Below are 20,930 nucleotides of genomic sequence, written 5' to 3'. Positions count from 1 at the left end.
CTAAACCTTAGCATTCCTTCAAGGATTACTTAGAATATTTAAAAGCTAATGAAAAATCATGATTAAGGGTGTGAGTTTGCCATGGAGGTCACAGATTCTGTGGCTTCTGCAGTGGCTAGGGGGCCACCTGAGCAGCTCAGGCAGTCCCTGGGCCAGCCACCCCGGCTACTGCTGGGGCAGTCTCAGGCCATCTTTCACCCCTCTCACAGCAGCAGCAGGAGTTTGGGTGTGGGAGGGTACTGGGGGTTGAGGCACAGGAGAGGGTGAGAGCTCTGGGCAGTGCTTACCTTGGGGGGCTCCCCAGAAGTAGTGACATACCTCGGCTCCTAAGCAGAGGCGCAGCCTCCGGGCTCTGCGCAGAGCCTCTGCCTGCAGACTCTGCCTCCACAGCTCCCACTGGCCAGGAGTCGTGGCCAATGGGAACTGCAGAGCCAGTGCTCAAGGCAGAAGCAGCGTGTAGAGCTGCCTGGCTGTGCCTACGCCTAGGGGCTGAGGGAGTGGGATGTCGCCGCTTCCGGGGAGGTGCAGAGCCAGATAGGGAGCCTGCCAGCCCCACCAACCTTCATCCTGCAGCACCTGCGGTGTCCCCTAGGCCACCACCCCAAGCAATCACCGCACCCATGGCCACCACAAGATTTAGTCAGGTGTATGTAGTACAAGTCATGAACAGGTCACAGGCTGTGGATTTTGCCTGTGACCTGTCCATGATTTTTACTAAAAACACTAGTGACTAACACACTGCCTTAATCATGATCACTCAGCTCCCACCTATCACTAAAATTAGCAGGGATTTGAATGCATCAGTGAGAAAGAGCTAAATCAAAAGTAATTTTAAAAGGCTAATTTCTCAATCATTTAAATGAGGGGTGGACAAACTTTTTGGCCTGAGGGCCACATGAAGTTTCCAAAATTGAATAGCAGGCCAGTTAGGGGAGGCTGTGCCTCCCCAAACAGCCAGGTGTGGCCTGGCCCCTGACCCCTATCAGACCCCCCCTCCGCTTCTCACCCCCTACAGCCCCCCTGGGACTCCTACACCATCCAACCCCACCTGTTCCCTGTCCCTGACTGCCTCCACCACTCCATCCAACCCCCCCTCCTTCCTGACTGCCCCCTTCGGGACCCCTGCCCCTATACAACTCCCCTCTGTTCCCCACCCTGTGACCACCCCAACCCCTAGTCACACCCCCATCCCCTGACCACCACCCCGAACTCCCCTACCCTCTTACCACGCTGCCTGGAGCAACGGTGGCTGGCAGCACTACAGCCATGCTGCCCAGAGCACCGGCTCAGGCTGCGGCTCTGCAGCTGTGCTGCCCGGCCGCCCAGAGCATTGCGCCGCTGGCGCAGTGTGCTGAGGCTGTGGGGGGAGAGGGAGCAGCAGGGGAGGGGCTGGGAGTGAGTCTCCTGAGCCAGGAGCTATGCGGCCGGGCAGGAGGGTCCGGCCCACGGCCCAGGCCGTAGCTTACCTACCCTGCTTTAAAATGAAAGGAAATGCAATTATTCATAGTTTTACAAATGACACCATGCTGGCTTTCTAACCAGTGAACTGAGCAACAAGGTGGGTGAGGTAATATCTTTCATTGGAACAACTGTTGGCAATATAAACAGTAAACCATGCAATGAAAAGCTACACTGTAAGCTCCTGAGTTTGGCCACACTTACAACAAAAGAAAACTAGGACATCAGAAAAAGGATATTTAAAAAGTTGCCAAGAACCTGCTACCTTATAAGTTGTGAGCTCTCAGGAGTAAGATCTGCATCACGCTGGTGCAGTTTCAATGCATCTTCTGTGCAGAAGCTTGGATTGCTAAGCCAGTCCAATTCTGAAGGTAGAGAAAAATGTGAGATCTACAAAAATTTGCCTGCTGTGCTCTTTAAAGTTGCAGATTCATCTAGTCAGCAGACAACCTAATTCACAGCAAACATCACTAAAGTCATTTATAAGAGGCAAGGATAGTAGAAAGCAATCCATGAAATTTTCACTTAGCAGAGCACTGAGCTTTAGCACATTGTAAAACATTTTTTAGGACCTGGAATCTACCCATGACATCAATCTAAATTTTAAGTAAAATGCTACAAAACAATATTTAAAAGTGTAAACTGAAAAGCAAAGAGTTTCACATACTCTAGAACTCCCTATATGGGCAATGTCAAAACCAGGGTGACTATGGGTTTTAATGCCCCAAACAACAGACATGTAGTTACTAAAATAAAACAAATACCAGAGGACTTCAAAAGGAATGTATTGCTCTCAGTGTTAACATTTATTATAATGCATAAATACCTGTATTATTCACATAGAGCTCTCCCTAGACAATATATCAATACAAAACTCTTAACCATCATTCCTATACAGAAATTATTTTATCTTTAAAACTTCTGAAAAATAAGATTGTGCTACATGCAAATACGAAGTGTTATTTATTTATTTATTTAATTCCTTCAAGTATATCAAAGCACTTCACGTATACTAACTAAATATGCTTCATAATACTATCTGTGTGAAAAGTATTTTTAAACCCATTTTACAGATAGGGACACTCAGCAAGTTTAAGTTACTTATACAAGTTCACATAGCAGAGCCAGATTTAGAACCCCAAACCCTCGACTGCCCCTCCTGTAACCACTAACGTACCATTACTCCTTTATCAAATGAAAGCAGAGACACATTTAATTCTGATATACTAATATGAATTTTAAGTGATTACTTCTCCAAAATGTTGCTTATGTCACTTTTTCTGGATGGTGGTAGGATATGAAAGTTGGTTCACTTCCCAGACATTTTATTGCTGGAGATCTCTCCATAAATACCAACTCTTTGTGTTTACAAATTCAGCTGTTCAGGCTACTTAATCATTGCCATAATTTTTACTTGTGCCATCAAAACTATCTCTACAACAACAGAATGGTAAAAGAGATTGGATGTTGACTTCTTTTGGAGAATAAAGAGAAGGAAATGAACTATTCAGAACAAAGACCTATTTTCATAAACATTCAGAATAGTAAAAAAGATGAGGAAGAATACAAAAAATATTTATTCCAGCCTTTCAGAATCATGAAAAATAGCTAGTGGAGGCACAAAATCTGTTGCTATGATGCTTGTGGTGGTGGTGATAATAATGGGGGAAAAAAACAAAAAACCTTCCAATTCCTTCCCTCCTTCTCTCTCTCCTACTTCAAAATGCAATTCTTCCAGGAGTACTTCCTTATAATTCCACATCAAAACCTTCTCTTCTGTTTCACTTCCCTGAACTGTTGTCCTGTACCTTGTCCACCTTAGGGCCTTACATGAACAAGGTTCACTCATTCAAGTAAGACTTGGTAGAAGTAAATAAGGTTCGATTGTAAGTGAAGGTGTCCTTGTTGGCCTGAATCTGCAAGCCTACCATACACAGTTCCTCAGAAGCTCTCAATGTGTGGGACTCAAGGTGGATAAAACTCAATGATTTAAAAAGCAAAAATATCTGATTTTTAATTAAAATCAGATTTCTTTGATTTTGATAACAATAATTCTCTTTATGATAAACCTGTTTTAAATGAAATTTGAATTTATTACAAAATATATTAAAGCCTAAATTTATTATAAGCTATTCAAAAATTTTAATAAAAAAATAGATATGCTGAATCCGTTGAGTTTTTAATCAAAAACTGAGTTAAAAGCTACTTTTCTACATAAAGAAAAAATTAGGAGGAAGACATCAAACTTTTGAGATCAAGCTTTACGAATATGGCACAACAGGTCAGCCTAAGAAATTTAGTAAACTGTCTCATTTTCAACAGACTTAGGCAAGATTAGGAACTTAAATTCCAGTCACTTTCACACAGGCATATTTGAAAATTTCCCTTGGTGACCTGAAATAATCAGCCTAATCCACTAACTACAGTTAATCCCTCTGTTAATAAATCATTTAGTTATAAATGTGAAACACATTTTGGATACATAAACTTTTTATCAAAATATTTAAGGATATTTTGTTTAATAATTCATTTTATACGTTGCTGGGGGTGTGTAATTAAATTCCAGTTACCATCCTAACAGTTTGACACAAAACATGAGTAATATTAAGATTTTGTCATGGTTATTTTTAGTAAAAGTCACGGACAAGTTGCAGGCAATAAACAAAAATTCACAGAAGCCCATGACCTGTCTGTGACTTTTACTAAAAATAATGGAAGGAGGGGTTGACTGGGGACAACCGAAGTCCAAGTCCTGCGGTGGAGGAAGGCGGGGGGGGGGGGAGCCCAGCCCCACTGCAGGAGTGGGAGGAGCTCAGGGTCCCCCCACCACCCAAGGCTGAAGCAGAAGGTCTTGGAAAGCCACAAAATCCATGACTTCCATGACCTCTGTGACAATCTTATCCTTAATCATAAGCAAAACATGAATTATCTAGTCCATAAGCAATATATCATTCACCATTTTCTAACATACTAAAAATGTACAATCAATAAGAACCTGAATATACTAAGCTATTTGTAGTAGAAAGAGAGAGCCATGAAGCATGGGCCTGATGTAAGGCCTGAGGCCTGAACCAAAATCAGCAAAGGTTATGCTATGAGCAACAGTCAGGCCATATCAAAAGCAGATACTTGCCTGCAAATCAGTGACCAGTACACAAACTCAGCACTAGTATTGCTAGCATTGCTAAAACACATCGAATATGTAAATACATTCCAGCAAGCCAGCACAAGAACACCCTAACCTAGTACATTATAAAATGGTTTGACAAAAGTGATGAACAGAGATAGTTTGACTGAAACATCAGGAGTAAAGGTACAAAGACAGGTGGTGAATAGGAATGTTTTGTCTAAAACATCAGGTGGAAAGTACAAGGAGAGGTAACAAACATGTCATGCAAAGGGTAAGGTGGTATGCAAGTTGTTTATCCCAGATTGTCTCAGTCCATAAATATTGGGATTACTTGCTTTAGCCCTTCGTCCGGCCTATGGGGCAGTGGTAAGTCCCTCCACTGACTGAGGTGGTTCATTGTCACGGGCATACAAGTCTCAGTATCCTCACAGAATCTACTAAGTGCTATTACCGTGCTTCGTCGACAATAAACCTGGCTGGGCAGCTCCGTACCTTAACCATGTTGCGGTCATTAGGCAGTTTGATTAAGGTCTGCTGTACCAACTATCTGCGCAGAGCTGGGACAGCACACAGGAGTCAAACATCTGACAACATTGGTGACCCTGACTGTTGATCTGGTAAGTAAGCTGTCCTCTGTAAGAATCACAATCTAACATGGCAGAAAGCTACATGCTAAGCCCTTAGTCCCACCCTATAAAACCCCACAAAGTTTAATAAGGTCTGGACACACTGGGTTGCCAGCAAAGAAGGTCCATGTGAATTTAAAAAATATGGTGGGAAAGAAACATGTAATGGAATCTGTAAGGCTAGTGCTGAGACTACAGTATTGCCTTAAAAAATAAAAGTAAAATATTGCAAAACTATGACCATGGCTGTTAAATGGTTAAGACAACATGCCACAAGACTGGCGGGACAAGTAATACAGAAACAAAGAGTGAGTTAAAAAAAGCAGAAGAAGCCACACAGTCCTGGAATGCTCCCACTCTCCTAACAGGGTGGCAAACAGTCAAGAGACAGAAAGCACAGGAAGATAATATAACGTTGGAAACAGCTGATTTAAATCACTGGTCAGGAAGACTCGATTTAATCATAGATTTCTACATAAAAGTGCACTCTTGTTGGTTGTTACAATCTTAATATATATTCTTCACAACTCAGAGATAGATGTAGGTTTCATTTTTAGAAGGTACACACTATACATTTTTTAAGTGATTTATTTTGAAAACTTTTCAGGTTAGTTTTACAGCTATATCAGAAAATGAATGATTGTTTGGTTATTTCATTTACCAAAGGTAACTGAACCAGAAATTTATGAAGTCATTGGGAGGTGAACTATCATTAATATTTGGAGGATTTTCTTGCCATGCTGCATTACAGGGACGGCCATTGTGAGCCTGAGGAGGAGCCAGAATTTACAAATGTACATTGCCAAAGAGCCACAGTACTATGTCTGCAGACCCCATTAGCTCCCCCCACTCCAACCCATAGCGCCTTCTGCCCACTCGCAGCCCCAGCAATCAGTGACTCCCCCACCCTCCCCATGCCTCTCGCCTGTGGCGTTCAGCTGTTTCGCAGTGCACAGGAAGCTCTGGTGGGGAGGGGGGAAGAGTGAGGGCATGACTGGCTCGGAGGAAGGGGTGAAGTGGGGGGCAGGGCCTGGGGCAGCTCAGGATTTAGCACTGAGCACTCCTCAGCACATTGGAAAGTTAGCATCTGTAGCTCCAGCCCCAGAGTCAGCACCTGTGCAAGGAGCCGTATATTAAACCATGAAGAGCCGCATACGGCTCCAGAGCCACAGGTTGGCCACGCCTGCTGTAGTAGGAGGAGAACATCACCAGACAGATATTTAAGTTGGTTTAGTTAACTAAAACAACATTATGTATTCTGGACTTTTTTCTTCAACAGCAAACATATAATATTTTAACAAAACAAGCATATGAATTTTTGAATTCAGTTAAACATTCAGGTTTTTTAAAATCAGGTTTGTTTTTGTTAAAATTGTTTTTAACTAAAATAATTACATGAAATTTAATTCAGTCACCTTCACCTTCATTTCCTGTTTGTTCATAATCTGGAAAAGAAAAACAAGCTTTCCTGGGTCCCAAATGATTTCTCAATTTGCAATGAATTAGTCCAAAGGAAGAAAATAGTCTTTCTAAACCAACAGAAGAAGCTACTGCTGTTAAAGTGAGATTATCACTTCAACAGTCTCTGAATCCAAGTGCTGGAGTGACTTCCACCAGTTCACCAGTGTGCCTTTCTTTAAAACATTATCAGCAAACATATATTTTTGAACGGTTCTTATTCCCAAACTTGGTCTCTTTTACGGCCTGCTGCCATTATAGCTTTTCCCTCCTAGTGAAAGAATGGTATGGTAGGTCTCAAATCAATGAAGGCTACACTCAGAAAGAGCTCAAGATGTCTGGAATATGCTGCTCAAACAGTTTCAATTTTATTTCTACTGCCTGCCTCTCCCTTCTCACATTTATCTCCAGACTTCTTCTCCTTGTCCAGATCTATTCCACCCCCAACAATTTTCTATTTATTGAACTTTTTGAAACTTTGCACTTTTAGAGAGAGAGGTAAGGGATTGACTCTGTGTACACAAATTTGCAGAGGGACAACAGGGTTGAGGTCGGTTATTTCTCACCTCTATATGTTATTTATCTATTTAAAAACATTTTTGCTGTTAACAAGCATGTTCTCTCTGGAGAGAAATCCACAGTTTGAGAACTGAAAAACTAAGCATCTCTGATGGTATCTTCTAGACTGAGAACTGAGTCCCACTGGATAAATAGAAAGATTAACCTAAATAATCTATACAGAAGGCCCAGGTGCCCCATAAGATTGGGTCTCTAATCCATGAACTATTGGAACTCATTTCATAGAATCATAGAATATCAGGGTTGGAAGGGACCTCAGGAGGTCATCTAGTCCAACCCCCTGCTCAAAGCAGGACCAATCCACAACTAAATCATCCCAGCCAGGGCTTTCTCAAGTCTGACCTTAAAAGCCTCTAAGGAAGGAGATTCCACAACCTCCCTAGGTAACCCATTCCAATGCTTCACCACCCTCCTAGAGAAAAAGTTTTTCCTAATACCCAATCTAAACCTCCCCCACTGCAATTTGAGACCACTACTCCTTGTTCTGTCATCTGCTACCACTGAGAAGAGTCTAGATCCATCCTTTTTGGAACTCCCTTTCAGGTAGTTGAATTAGGGAGGATTTGATAGCTGCTTGCTTCTCTTCTGTAGACTAAACAATCCCAGTTCCTTCAGCCTCTCCTCATAAATCATATGTTCCAGCCCCCAATCATTTTTGTAGCCCTCCGCTGGACACTCTCCAATTTTTCCACATCCTTCTTGTAGTGTGGGGCCCAAAACTGGACACAGTACTCCAGATGAGGCCTCAACAATGCTGAATAGAAGGGAATGATCACGTCCCTCAATCTGCTGGCAATGCTCCTACTTATACAGCCCAAAATGCTGTTAGCCTTCTTGGCAACAAGGGCACACTGTCGACTCATCTAGCTTCTCATCCACTGTGACCCCTAGGTCCTTTTCTGCAGAACTGCTGCCTAGTCATATTCAGTCCTTAGTCTGTAGCAGTGCATGGGATTCTTCCGTCCCAAGTGCAGGACTCTGCACTTCTCCTTGTTGAACCTCATTAGATTTCTTTTAATCCAATCCCCTAATTTGTCTAGGTCCCTCTGTATCCTATCCCTACCCTCCAGCATATCTACCACTCCTCCCAGTTTAGTGTCATCTGTAAACTTGTTGAGGGTGCAGTCCACACCATTCTCTAGATCATTAATTTATAAAACTTCTTAAACATTACATGAATATATTGTTTTATACTACAGAATTAGAATTTATAATCTCTACTCCATGATGAGATATCTTTGAGCTATAATGTATCTTAATTAAAATGATCTTTAGACAGGTTTTTTCCTCAAAAAGCATTTTATCAAAAAAATCCAATTTGACTAAAAAAAATCTGATTTAAATAAAAATCAGATTTTTTAAAAATCATTGATTTATATCCACCCTTTAGGGGAGTGAATAAAAGAATTTCAAAATGAAAAACCGAGATTAAGCAGGTTAACACTTAGAACTGATGCATTAACACACGGGGTTGCCCAAAAACAAGGAATTGCAGGAAAAAAGGGCACTCCTGCAATCTATTTGGCATGCAAACAAAAACAACAGACATTGGAGGAACAAATTCAGGTTTTTCAAGAGCAAGTAATGCCTCCCACTCTCCTCTCAGAGCTAGGATAAAAACCAGGGGTGCAGGTTCCCAATTGCTTTAATTTACGGAGCCACAATCCTCACTCAAATCTAAAAATATAAACCTCCTTTCTTGAGTATTTTTACATACTGGTTACATTTTCCTTTATATCCTTTCTCAGTTTGCAAAACTCACTCCTGCTGTCTGTACCTTAATATATCTTGATAGAGTTAATCTCTCTTGGCTCAGGTCTCCCTACTTTCCTAGGTTGCTAAAAATAATAAATAATAATAATAGGAGACATACCAATCTCCTAGAACTGGAAGGGACCTTGGTCATTGAGTCCAGCCCCCTGACTTCACTAGCAAGACCAAGTACTGATTTTTGCCCCAGATCCCTAAGTGGCCCCCTCAAGGATTGAACTCACAACCCTGGGTTTAGCAGGCCAATGCTCAAACCACTGAGCTATCCCTCTCTGCCTCCTCTGCCTCTCCACACTATTATTTTCTCTGTTTTAAAATTAAAGTTTTTACAGAAACCTCCAAAAGATAAAGCAGCTGAAAACAGAACAAAACAGCAAAGAGAAAACAAGGTAAAAAATTATTTTAAATTAATCTAGTAAATTAATTATTTTAACCCTTCAGGAATGCAACAGCTGGAATTACTCCTACCTTTCTTGAAGATATGGTTGCAAAGCAACAGACAAGTAGACTCTGTTTCTAATCCTAACTACTGACTAATATTTGAAACATGCACATTCCTTATTTCCAATTAGCAGAGTTTTAAAATAAAGTTAATATAAAGTAATGAAAAATGCCTCAAGCTACTAAATTGATAAGTCATATTTGCCAATTTCTGTTGTTAATTTTTATTAAAAGTTTTAAATAAAAAGATAACTTGCTTATTTAAATGTTTAACCCTTTTATCTGTTTGGTTTTGTTTTAAATGCATTGTTTTAGTAACTAAATTCTTAATGCCTTAAATAGAATTCTGGCACCATTTGTTTTTAATTGTAAGGCTGTCCTGTATATCATGCATGTTGTGTGTCATGTGATAAAAATAATTGTAAAAGTTATTTTGTTGCAACAAGTCAATTTTATAATCTTTTTAAAAAATATATAAGTAGTATACACTATTTTAATATTATGATTGGGATATAACCATAATAATATTATTACCATTTTCTCCAAAGTTCAAAAAGGTCTCAGTTATAAATATATGCCTCAACAAATAATGCAACTGCAAACAAAACAAATTCTCTTTTATTAACCAGTTTTGTTTTGTTTTTTTATTCAAAGAAAAAATGTAAGGGGAAACCTCAACATTAAGGTTAAGCTAAATACAAAATGTCAATTTCTTGTTTGAGTTTTTATAAACTTGTTTGCACTTTTAAATATAGTTATAAGAATGTCATAGCAAAAATGTTTAAAAAACAACAATTTATGCATAAAGCTAACCAAACAATTTCAACAGGTTTCCATCTTTGGCTCCCAAATACAATAAAGCAGGGGTGGGCAAATCCGGCCCTCGAGCTCTAGCTGGGGAGTGGGATCTGAGGCTTGCCCCGCTCAAGCCAGAGAGCAGGGTGACGGGGGGGAAGCACTCCACATGACTCCCAGAAGCAGCGGCATGTCCCCCCTCTGGCACTCCAGCCAGGGAGTAGGGTCATGGGCCACTCCACACAGCTCCCAGAAGCAGCAGCATGTCCCCGCTCCGGCTTCCACGTGAAGGGGAAGCCAGAGGGTTCCACTCTGCACGCTGCTCCCACCCCAGGCTCTACTCCCGCAGCTCCCATTTGCTGGGACCCACAGCCAATGGGAGCTGCAGGGGTGGTGCCTGCGGACAGGGCAGAGCTGCCTGGTCACACCTCTGCGTAGGAGCCAGAGAGGGGACATGCTGCTGAACCCAGAGCCTGCATCCCGGAGCTCCCCCCGCCCTCCAAACCTCTTAATCCCAGTGCAAAGCACCTGCCTGCACCCCAAACCTCTCATTGCCAGCCCCACCACAGAGCCCACACCCCCAGCTGGAGACCTCACCCCCCACCCCCGCCCTGATCCCCCTCTCACCCTCTGAACTCCTTGGTCTCAGCCTAGAGCACCCTCCTACACCCCAAACTCCTCATCCCCAGCCCCACCCCAGAGCCCACACCTCCAGCCGGAGCTCTTACCCCCCCTGCACCCCAACCTGAGCCCCCTCCTGTATTCTGAACTCATTTCTGGCCGCACCCCAGAGCCCACACTCCAGCCAGAGTCCTCATTGCAACCCCAATTTAGTCAGGATTCATGGTCCACCACACAATTTCTATTCCCAAATGTGGCCCTCGGGCCAAAAAGTTTGCCCTCCCCTGCAATCAAGTATCATAAAAATGTAATACCCTCAAAGTGTTTGCGTGAACTTGCATTTAAAATGTATTTTGGTTTAATTGTTATACACTTTTCTTTTATGTTATGTAGTGGTTGTTAAGGTTTGTGATTCTAAATAGTTAAAAGTGGAATTGGTATCACAAGCAAATTAACTCTAAAAAGCTTGGTAAAAATTATGTTACTAACTCTTTTGTAAAGCAGAGTGCTCAGCAGGGAAAAGCAATACACCTTCTCACAGAAGATTGTGAGCATCTATTTTAGCAGTTAGATATTAAATTTAGTAGAAAATATTAGTAATGCACCTCAAAGAAAAAATGATAGTCTATACAACAACTGCAAAAGTATAGCTTGTGTTATACAAGACTTGGTATCTATTACATTGTAAACACAATAAGTGTATTAAATTTGGGTTACCGAAAAGAAGAAATGTAAAACAAACAAAAAACTTGTATTATCTTAACTAACTAGCTGTTTAAGATTGCATCCCACAGACCAAAGACACCAGAAGATATCACACCACAGAGACACCAGAAGGTATCAGTACATAGTGAAGGAAGCCCCAAGCACCAAGACAAGACAAATGAAGTGCTCTATAATAAGAGACTGGTCAACACCACCTCAGTCTACCATATATGAACAATCAAGCTGGCAACCATCTAGAAACCACTAGCTAGATAGACCAGGTTAAACTGTCATTTAATTTGAATTTGGCTATTGTATAAAAGAACCATATTATTGCTGTACTACTGCTGTATTGTAGTATTGATGTGGGCAGGGAGATAGGAACTACCCAAACAAAAAGCTGTTTGATCCCTTGGTCATATTCTGATCTAATTTATACTTGTGTAATCTAGAATAACTGCATTGACTTCAATGGTATTATTCTGGATTTAAAGAATTTTAATGAGATCAGTATTTGGTCCTTTGTGTATGACATTTTCATTATTTATTTGTTTACACAAACACACAGTAGAATTTGTAAAGTGCCTATTTTAGCTTCTGCAATATCACCCAGATGAAAATAATGAAAGACAAAACTGACTGGCAAAGATTCAAGTTGTGCAGATAAGTGGCATAACAGCACAGGACGGGAAATAAGTCAGCTAGCCCTCCTTAAAATCATTACACCTATCCCAGAGGATATATTGAACACATTTATATTTTTGGCCATATGCCTAACAATCTACTTGAGAACTGAAGATATTTTGTATAACCACACAGCTTCCCTTATTAATAAATTATTGCTTACCTACATAAAATATGTAATAACTCACTACTGAGTAATTATTTATTTTGGCTGAAATACTTTTCATAAGTTTGCATAAAAAGTAATTATTGCACAGTAAATACTTAAAACATTTCATGTTTGATTTTAATTTTAAATATTGACAATACTACTTTGTACTTAATAATAGAAAGCGTTCTGACCATTTGCATTATATAAAGTACTAGCTTCATTTTACAGATGGTATAATGAAGCAAAGTGATTTGTCCAAAGTCACAGAGACTGTTGGTACAATGTTCAGGACCCAGAAGTTCTAATTCCCAATCTGTTAGATAACAGTGCCTCTGAAATTCTTCCTAAACAAGTAAGGCACCTTGCACCACTGAAGTGAAGGAAATCTGTGTCACTGACTAGAATAGTCACAGAACAAGGCCCTTAAACAATTAACGTGGATAGGTGCTAAGTTTTAGTTGACAATAAAACCATTTGAGACATAAAATGGTAAAACTACCCCAATAAGGGGGGAAATATTTTTGCATTACCAATTTTATTATTAGAACATAAGAACAGCCATACAGGGTCAGACCAAAGGTCCATCTAGCCCAGTAACCTGTCTTCCAACAATGGCCAATGCCAAGTGCCCTAGAGGCAATGAACACAACAGGTTATCATCAAGTGATCTATCCCCTATCGCTCATTCCAAGCTTCTGGCAAACAGAGGCTAGGGACATCATCCCTCTATTCTGTTATATGAGGCCTAATTTTTAGGGACCACTGCTCCTCGTGACTTCACTGGGAGTCGTAGGTGCACTGTGCCACTGAAAATCTGAGTCTTAAAACCGTAAAACAACAGTGCATGAGGGTCTCTTTACCTTTGAATTAGTTAATTACAAACACTGTTCCCTGAACTGTGTATATTATTGACCATATCACTCATGATGCCAGTGCACAGAGAACTAAAAGGCAGCAATGGGTAGAAACCACAAAAAAAAGTATAGGGCTGGTCAACATACCAACTTGCACTAAAATAACTAAATTTGTTTTAATTTGCAATTTATTTTATTTTTTTGTGCCAGTCTGTGGAATGAAAATGCTATTTCAAATCAAAACTGCTTTAGTTATTTCAGTTCAAGTTTATTTCTTTGCAGAAATCAGTAGAATTATATGCTCAAGCATTAGGTGTGGGGAGAACATCTTAAATGAAGGAACATCAGGTCAGGTAAATCCCTAAATCAAAGTATTTTAATATAAACAAAACATTAATAGATCATTTTTATTTTTTAAACACTGGAAACAGGTTGGTGAGCTGTTGTGACACAAGCAGGGGTCATCAGAGAAACAGTGAGGGAACTGATTGCCTGGGGGAACAAAAATATATTTCATTCATTAGTCAGTCAGTCTGGGTGAAGTGTGAGCCCAAAACTCAGCAGGTGAGAGGAAATAGGGAAACCACCTCACTTTGGGAGGGAGGAAGACTGTTATCAAACCTAATATGTCTAAATTTAAACAGTTGCTTGAAGAGTGAAAACCATACTCTAAAAACAAAAAACAAAGAAAAAAAGCAGTTGATATTCCCTTTTCATGTGTATTTCTCAAGATGATTGTCAAAAAAAAATTAGGGAAAAATATAAAAAAGGTAACATTCTCACTGTGAGCCATTATTAACAGACATTCCAAATACTGCAGATCTAAAATATTTAAAATGTGAACCTGAAATGAACTTTAACTGGAAGGATCTATTATACCTAGAACAGGTGAAGGCACCCACTAAAATCAATGGGATTGCTCACAAAAGTAAAAGGACACAGGTATAGTTCAATTTCTGATTCTTTACATTCCCATTTTAGGGCCTGTGACACATCCTGCAAAATAAATGACTCAAAAGACATGTGGGGAGATGTTTGTGTATGTTTACATATACCCTGTATATTGGTAGTGGTCAACAATGTAATCAACATTCCCCTGTATTCTGCTATTCTGTATGCTGTATTCTGACAGTTCAGAGATCAAAAGAACATCCTAGCATTTAAATGAATTGTAAACATGGAATATCGCGGTATTCATCTCTTTGAAACGTACAGCAAATCATCTCTGAATGGTGGAGGAACAGGCAATTTCCTTATGTTAATTAGTATAGCTAAGTACCAGTGATGGACCTCCTTCAAAGTCATCCTAATTACCTACTGTTCCCTGAGGGACTCGGACTTGTCAAAGGTGGCTTGAAATTGTCTAAAAGATCCCTGGGTCCTGATCTTCTTTATCTCAGATCTGCTTAAGCTTCATCAGGGGAAGTTTGAGTCACAAGATGAGATCCCAGTTAACCTGGTACACCCTGGATATGATATTGGATATTGGACTATAACCTATGGACTAAATTCTAAAAGAACTCTTTGCAACTACAAAGCTTTACCATCTCTGCTATGAATTTGAGCCTCAAGAATTGAACTCATGTATGTATCTATATTGATCTTTTAGCCATACTCTCTTTTCTTTTTTAATAAATTTTAGTTTAGTTAATAAGAATTGGCTATAAGCATATATTTGGGTAAAATCTGGAATATTCATTAACCTGAGAAGTAATGTGTCCAATCCTTTGGGATTGGAAGAACCTTTTCTTCTATGTGATGAAATAAGATTTTCAGAAATCTTTATCATATTTGACTTGGGTACCTGGATGGAGGCCAGAGGCTGGGCTACTGGTTTCTGGGCAACCAGTGAGGTAATAAAGAAGCTGTTTTGTGCTGGCTTGATAAATCTAAGTATTGAAATATCCACCAGCTTTGGGGATAAAATGCCCCATTCTTTGCAGTAACCTCAGCTGGCCCCCACTGGGATCCCAGACACAGGGCATTTCAACAAAGGCAATTTGACATTGAGAAATGATTATATAAACACGTTAATTCCTTGACTATGTCCATAGCTCAATCTTGCCTGCATAGACAAGCCTGAATTGTGTTTTAAACTTGTAGAATCGTGGTAGAAACTCCAACTCTACCCCTGGTACAATCAATGAACTTGCATAGATTTCCCCCTAAATCATCATTTATACCAGTCAGATGTTAAAAATGCTCTTGCTACTCCATACAAAATGGCAACCCATGCTGACCTAATGCTTTGGGGGAGAATTAAACAAATACTTCATTACATAACATGTACCTAGTTAAAGCCTACTTGTAAATAATCTCCAGTGAAATACTGAGCTGGGAACAAATATTTGAATCGCTTTTAATTCCTCATATTTCATCATCATTTACCTACAATTGTACAGTTTTCAAGGACGGAACTTCACTTTAATACAACTTTTAAACACACCTGGCATATTGCTGGTCTATATAATTTGTGTTAAAATTTAATTTTTCCTATTTTCAATGTTCATGGGCATAACACCAGAAAGATAATACATGGGACTCTTTCTACCCTTCCCACCTGAAAAAATCTCACAGTAGCTGACAGCAGAGTCAATGTTCAAGAATCTCGAAACAAACTCTTTTGCTTTGCAAACTTCTGAAAGTCTGGTTCTAGCACAAATTGTGGGACTTAGTGATACTTTTCATTTTTAAAGCACCTTTCACTGGAGGATCTTAAGACACATTATAAAATACAGGCCCAATCTTATAAGTACAACCCACCGCCATCAAGCGGCTGTTCACATTAGTAAGCACTATGTTTAGTAGTAGCCTTCTGCAGTATTGGGTCCTAATTAAACTTCATAACATTTCTTCACTTCACTCACCACTAAATTGCAGTGATGTCTAGAGTACAAAATGGCACAGCAAAAGTTTCAGAGAAGACAAACTATAAAAATGCAAATAAAACAGAGGGGAAAACATAGGAAGGCAGAATGCAGTTACCCAAAATGAAATCGGGCCAGGGCATCAGAGTTAATACCCCAGCTCCTACCAAAAAAAAAATAAAAAAAAATGCACAGAGATCTTAAATGATCAAAGAGCACCTCAGTTTTATGTATCATCTAAAATATGACACATTCAGCAGCATAATGAGCCCTACACTCCGGGAGGACACCAAAGAAAGAGTGCCATCTTTCATCAACACCAAATATAGTACCTAGTTCTCAGCCAAGTATTCATTTTATTCTATTTAATTTGTTAAATTTAATGGGATCACAGTTTATGGTGGTATAACAGTTATTTTTGTTTAATATTTAATTTTTATAACATTACTAAAATATGCTCAAATCTGTTAATTCGTGGAAGTTGATCATTTATAGAAGATATTTCCACAAATTCTGGAGAAGTAATTGTGTGTTAGTTTGCTAATCACTTCCTATCTCTACCTCTCCAACCTCAGGCACAAAAACTGAATTAGCACTGAGCCTCTGAGCTGAAATATATCTAAAATATTTGTACTCAGTTGCAGAATTAGGTGGTTAAAAACCAGAACAAAATACAGCAGAGAGTGCAATGTAACTGAATGATTCCCCCTTAAAGTGTCAATATTCCTAAAATGAATGATTTCTTAAAAAAATTATTTGTGGACAAAATGTGGTTTAGAAATAGTGCTAAAAACCAGCAGGACCAGCTCCAGGCCCCAGCACGCCAAGCACGTGCTTGGGCGCCATGCCACGGGGGGCGCTCTGCCGGTTGCCGGGAGGGCAACAGGCGGCTCCGGTGGACCTCCCGCAGGCGTCCTTGTGGAGTGTCCACTGGTCCCGCGGCTCCAGTGGAGCACCCACAGGGACACCTGCGGGAGGTCCATCGGAGCCGCGGGACCAGCAAGAGGCTGAGCGCCCCCTGTGGCGTGCCGCCATGCTTGGGGCAGCGAAATGGCTAGAGCTGGCCCTGAAAACCAGAACCCAAATCTGAACTTCAGTCGCAACCTCTTGGTCTATATGCCTTCAAGTCTATAAGATGAAAGATTGTTGTGGGGCCATGAAGTCCATACACAGCCAGGTCACAATCCTGCAAGGTACAATGAGTGGTCAGAGCTCTGCATCCATGAAAAACCCTACTGGATCTCCATATGGGCACACAGGTCTTCCCATGCAATGTAATTTGCAGGACTGGGACTTTAACCAGTACCATCTATCCTGTCCAGGTTTCACTACCCAACAAGGTCCCCTAACATTGCTAAAAGGTCCCCTCATTGTGAGGGCAGTACCAAAGGTTACAGTGCCATATAAAGAACGCACAGCACGGTGTATAACAGCAGCTCTCAGTCAGAGGTCCAAGGCCCCCTGGGGGGCAGTGAGCACATTTCAGAGGGTCAGACAAAATAAACCAAAGCACAGAGCCAGGGTTAGAGTTGCTGGAGTCCCAGGGCAGAAAGCAGAGCCCCACTGCCCAGGGCTGAAGCCTGAGCAACTTAGCCCCCCTGCACCATGGTGTCCGGACAATTACCCTGCTTGCTACATCTAATGCCAGCTTGGCTTTTAATCTTCTGGATATGCAGAAAAACAGTTGGTGTGGCACAAGTGGGCCATGGAGTTTTTATAGCATATTGGGTGGGCTTCAAAAAGAAAACAGGTTGAGAACCACTGCTGCATAACACAGGAGGGTGGACTCTCATGGAAAAAATTGTAGGTGTCATTATTTTAGGTTTTCTCTGCAATCGTCTTACTGTTTCACACAAAAATGATAGTTTTATTTACAGAAACTATATTTGTGTTGTGGACCTGGGTAAAAGGAATAAAGACCAACTCTGTCCAAAGTTAACACAACCTGGAGAAAGAATACAGGGGAACAGAGGTCTACCCCAAGGGCAGGACCTGAAAATCAGCGAAGTTCATGGTGTTTTTAAATCACCACACCCCCAGCGCAGCCACAAGTTAGGGGGAGGCGTGCCAGAGGATTGCTAGCCTTTCTCACACGCCACTGACTTCCCAGCAGCAGCCTCACTGAAAACCCCTGTATTACACCTCAGTAAGTGCGCTCCCGGGTACAACTGCACGGCATAAAACGGGGGCTACCTTGACAGCCAGGCATAACTAACACGGCAACACCCCCACGTGTGGGCAGCAGGCACCTTCGTGTACCTGATGCCGCCGCTTTCCCTTCCCCTCAGGGGCCCGGGCCCGGGCCCGGGCCCCACCTCCACGCACGGAGCAGCGGAAGCGGAGCCACCCCTTGGAGGGAGCGTGTGTGCAGTGCCGGCCCCGGGGGGTTGCTGAGAGGGGCGCGGCGGGGTCACCATAGGGAGCAGGAGACCCAGCAGGGTTTCTGGATGCAGGTCTGGGGCGTGAGCAGATGTACCGGGGCCGGCTCGCTACAGCTGGGAGCCGCCAGAGCACCGGGCCGCTGATGACGACCCCCTAGGAAGACGTTACCTCTCCTGGAGCCCTCGCTACCGCTGCCTGGCGTCTCCCCGGGCTCAGCGGCGCCGGCGAAGGCCGGGAAAAGAGCCATGGGCTGAACCACAGCCTCCTCCCCTCTGGCTTCCCAAGGAGACCCAGCCGCCCAACGAGGCAAGATGGCGCCGCTCGCTGCCCCAGCATGCTGGGAAATGTAGTCCCGCCTACCTCTGCTCCCAAAATGGCGTCGGGAGGAGGTCACTGGACAGTAGTGCAGCTCCAAGGCTACCTGGGCGTGTGGACGCTCCTGCTCGTGGGGGGAGCAAAAGAAAGACGCCCTGGCAGCCTCCTCGCGATCATCCAATCGCTTCCCGTGCCAGTTCTCTCACTCCTGGGAGAGGGCGGATTTTGCCCAACAGTTTAGGCCTGACACCCTTCGGGGCTCTCTGTGTTAGAGAGAGAAACTCCCCTCTTCAGGCCTGACTTCCCTCCACACACCGGGGTGTGCTACTGCTTAGGAAAACCACTTAAGTGCCTTGATTTCCATGGGTGAAAAGCTCTGTTTTGATATGTGAATGCGCAGACTCCACACACATAGGTGCTGACTCCCTCGGTGCTACAGGCCTCCTAAGTAGGGCTGGAGCACCCAAAGGGGAAAATGGGTGGGTGCTCTGTACTCACTGGCAGCTTCCCGCCCCAGCTCATCTCCACCTCCTCCCCTGAGCACGCTGCTGCATCCTGCTTCTCCCCCTTCCCTCCCAGCGCTTGCACCAGGGCTCCATGCGCTGCCCCAAGCACCGGCTCCACAGCGGCCAATGGGAGCTGGGGTGGGGCGGTGCCTGCGGGCAAGAGCAGCATGTGGAGCCTCTTGCTCCCCCCCCCATCTAGGACCCAACCTTCTGCCCCAGCCCTGAGCCCCCCTAAACCCAGGTCCCCCTCCTACATCCCAAACTCTTCATCTCCAGCCCCACCCCAGAGCCTGTACCCTCAGCTGAAGCCCTCACCCCCTCCTGCATCCCAGTCCCCTGACCCAGCCAGGGCCAGCTCCAGGCACCAGCCCAGCAAGCAGGTGCTTGGGGCGGCCAACAGAGAGGGGCGGCACGTCCGGCAATTCAGCGGTGGGTTCCTCGCTCCCTGTCGGTTCCCAAAAACTCAGTTCCTCAATTTGATTCTGGAATTTGTCACTTAGGTACCTTTATTTGGCATACAGCAACACTGCATCCAGGCTGGCCAGACTCAAACACATGGATGATGGAGGGTGCAGTGTAAATCCAAAGTTACACAGCAAAACTTTCCCATATATACATCTTTACTAACATCTGCATTCCCAACTATACATTGCATCATGGGATTCATGATTCACTTAATTACTGTTCAGGAACCAATCTCTGTACAGTATGCTCTGTCTTTGTGCTGTTCATGATCGCTGCATTCCAGATTTATCTTGTCAATTGTCCCTAGTACCAAGGTGTTCCTGCTTATCTTAGCTAACCTGACTCCAGCCTAATGCTTGTTACGCCCTTATTTACAGCTTAATGTTCCATTCCCTTCTCAGTCATGCCCACCAAGAAACAAGGTCTTACTTATGTCAAGTTACTTATGTCAGGTTAGGTCTACATTAATAAAAGGGTGTTTGAAAAGACAAAATTAATTTTCTCAGGAAGCCCATTAGGTTCAGTACTCCTCCCAACTACTACAGGAAGAGCCTGAGTAGGATTTTTAATCTCTCCTTTAGTTATATCTGCCCCCAGGAACTGTTGACATACAAACCTTTGAGATTTCAGAGACTCAGGAGTAATATATATTAGCACTGCTGTCACCTTCAGTTCATAGGGAGGTAAGTTTTTCATTATGGTTTAATTTTTAGCAAGTCATCAAATCCCTCATGACACCTATGTATAGTGTGAATGTATTTCTGTCTGCCTCTTGTTAATCAAATAAGCTATGTAGCCTCTTACTTCAAATTTCTGTGGAATGAACTTGTTAACATTACATCTGTCTAACAATAATGGAAGATGGCAACCATTTTTATTAAGGGCAATATTTAACAGGTTAGAAGCCAGAAATCAGATAATCATGTGACTCTCTACTGATATGTATGTATTGTAAGAATCTACAAAATCACAAGAGTTGGGAGCTGTATCAGGGAGAAAAGAAAGGTTTTCTTCAATGGAGTAATTTTACCCACACAGCTGGAGGGACAGCTTGGTGTATTTATATATACTTCCTTGCAGCATGAGATCTGCAAAACCCACAATAACACAAGCTCCTCTCTCT

The 20,930-nt window shown here is 42.3% G+C and overlaps 1 protein-coding gene across 3 annotated transcripts in view; it reads right to left on the bottom strand.

Annotated features, from left to right (window-relative positions):
- NRDE2 (NRDE-2, necessary for RNA interference, domain containing) overlaps positions 1-19,086 on the bottom strand; it is a 63,844-nt gene extending 44,758 nt beyond the window's left edge. For 2 of the 3 annotated variants that reach the window (XM_030558933.1, XM_030558934.1), the window contains exons 1-2: positions 18,690-19,086; positions 1,724-1,823 (exon numbers count right to left, since the gene is read on the bottom strand). In XM_030558933.1, coding sequence (XP_030414793.1) covers positions 1,724-1,823; positions 18,690-18,768 — 179 coding nt within the window. In that variant the 5' untranslated portion in view covers positions 18,769-19,086. The remainder of the gene's footprint in view (positions 1-1,723; positions 1,824-18,689) is intronic. The other variant, XM_030558932.1, reaches the window with a different exon arrangement.
- Between the last annotated feature and the right edge of the window lie 1,844 nt (positions 19,087-20,930).

This window comes from Gopherus evgoodei, chromosome 4 (genome assembly GCF_007399415.2).
Source record: "Gopherus evgoodei ecotype Sinaloan lineage chromosome 4, rGopEvg1_v1.p, whole genome shotgun sequence".
NCBI lineage: Eukaryota > Metazoa > Chordata > Testudines > Testudinidae > Gopherus > Gopherus evgoodei.
The sequence above is the reverse complement of the archived record's forward strand: the minus strand, read 5'-3'. Positions and strand labels throughout refer to the sequence as shown.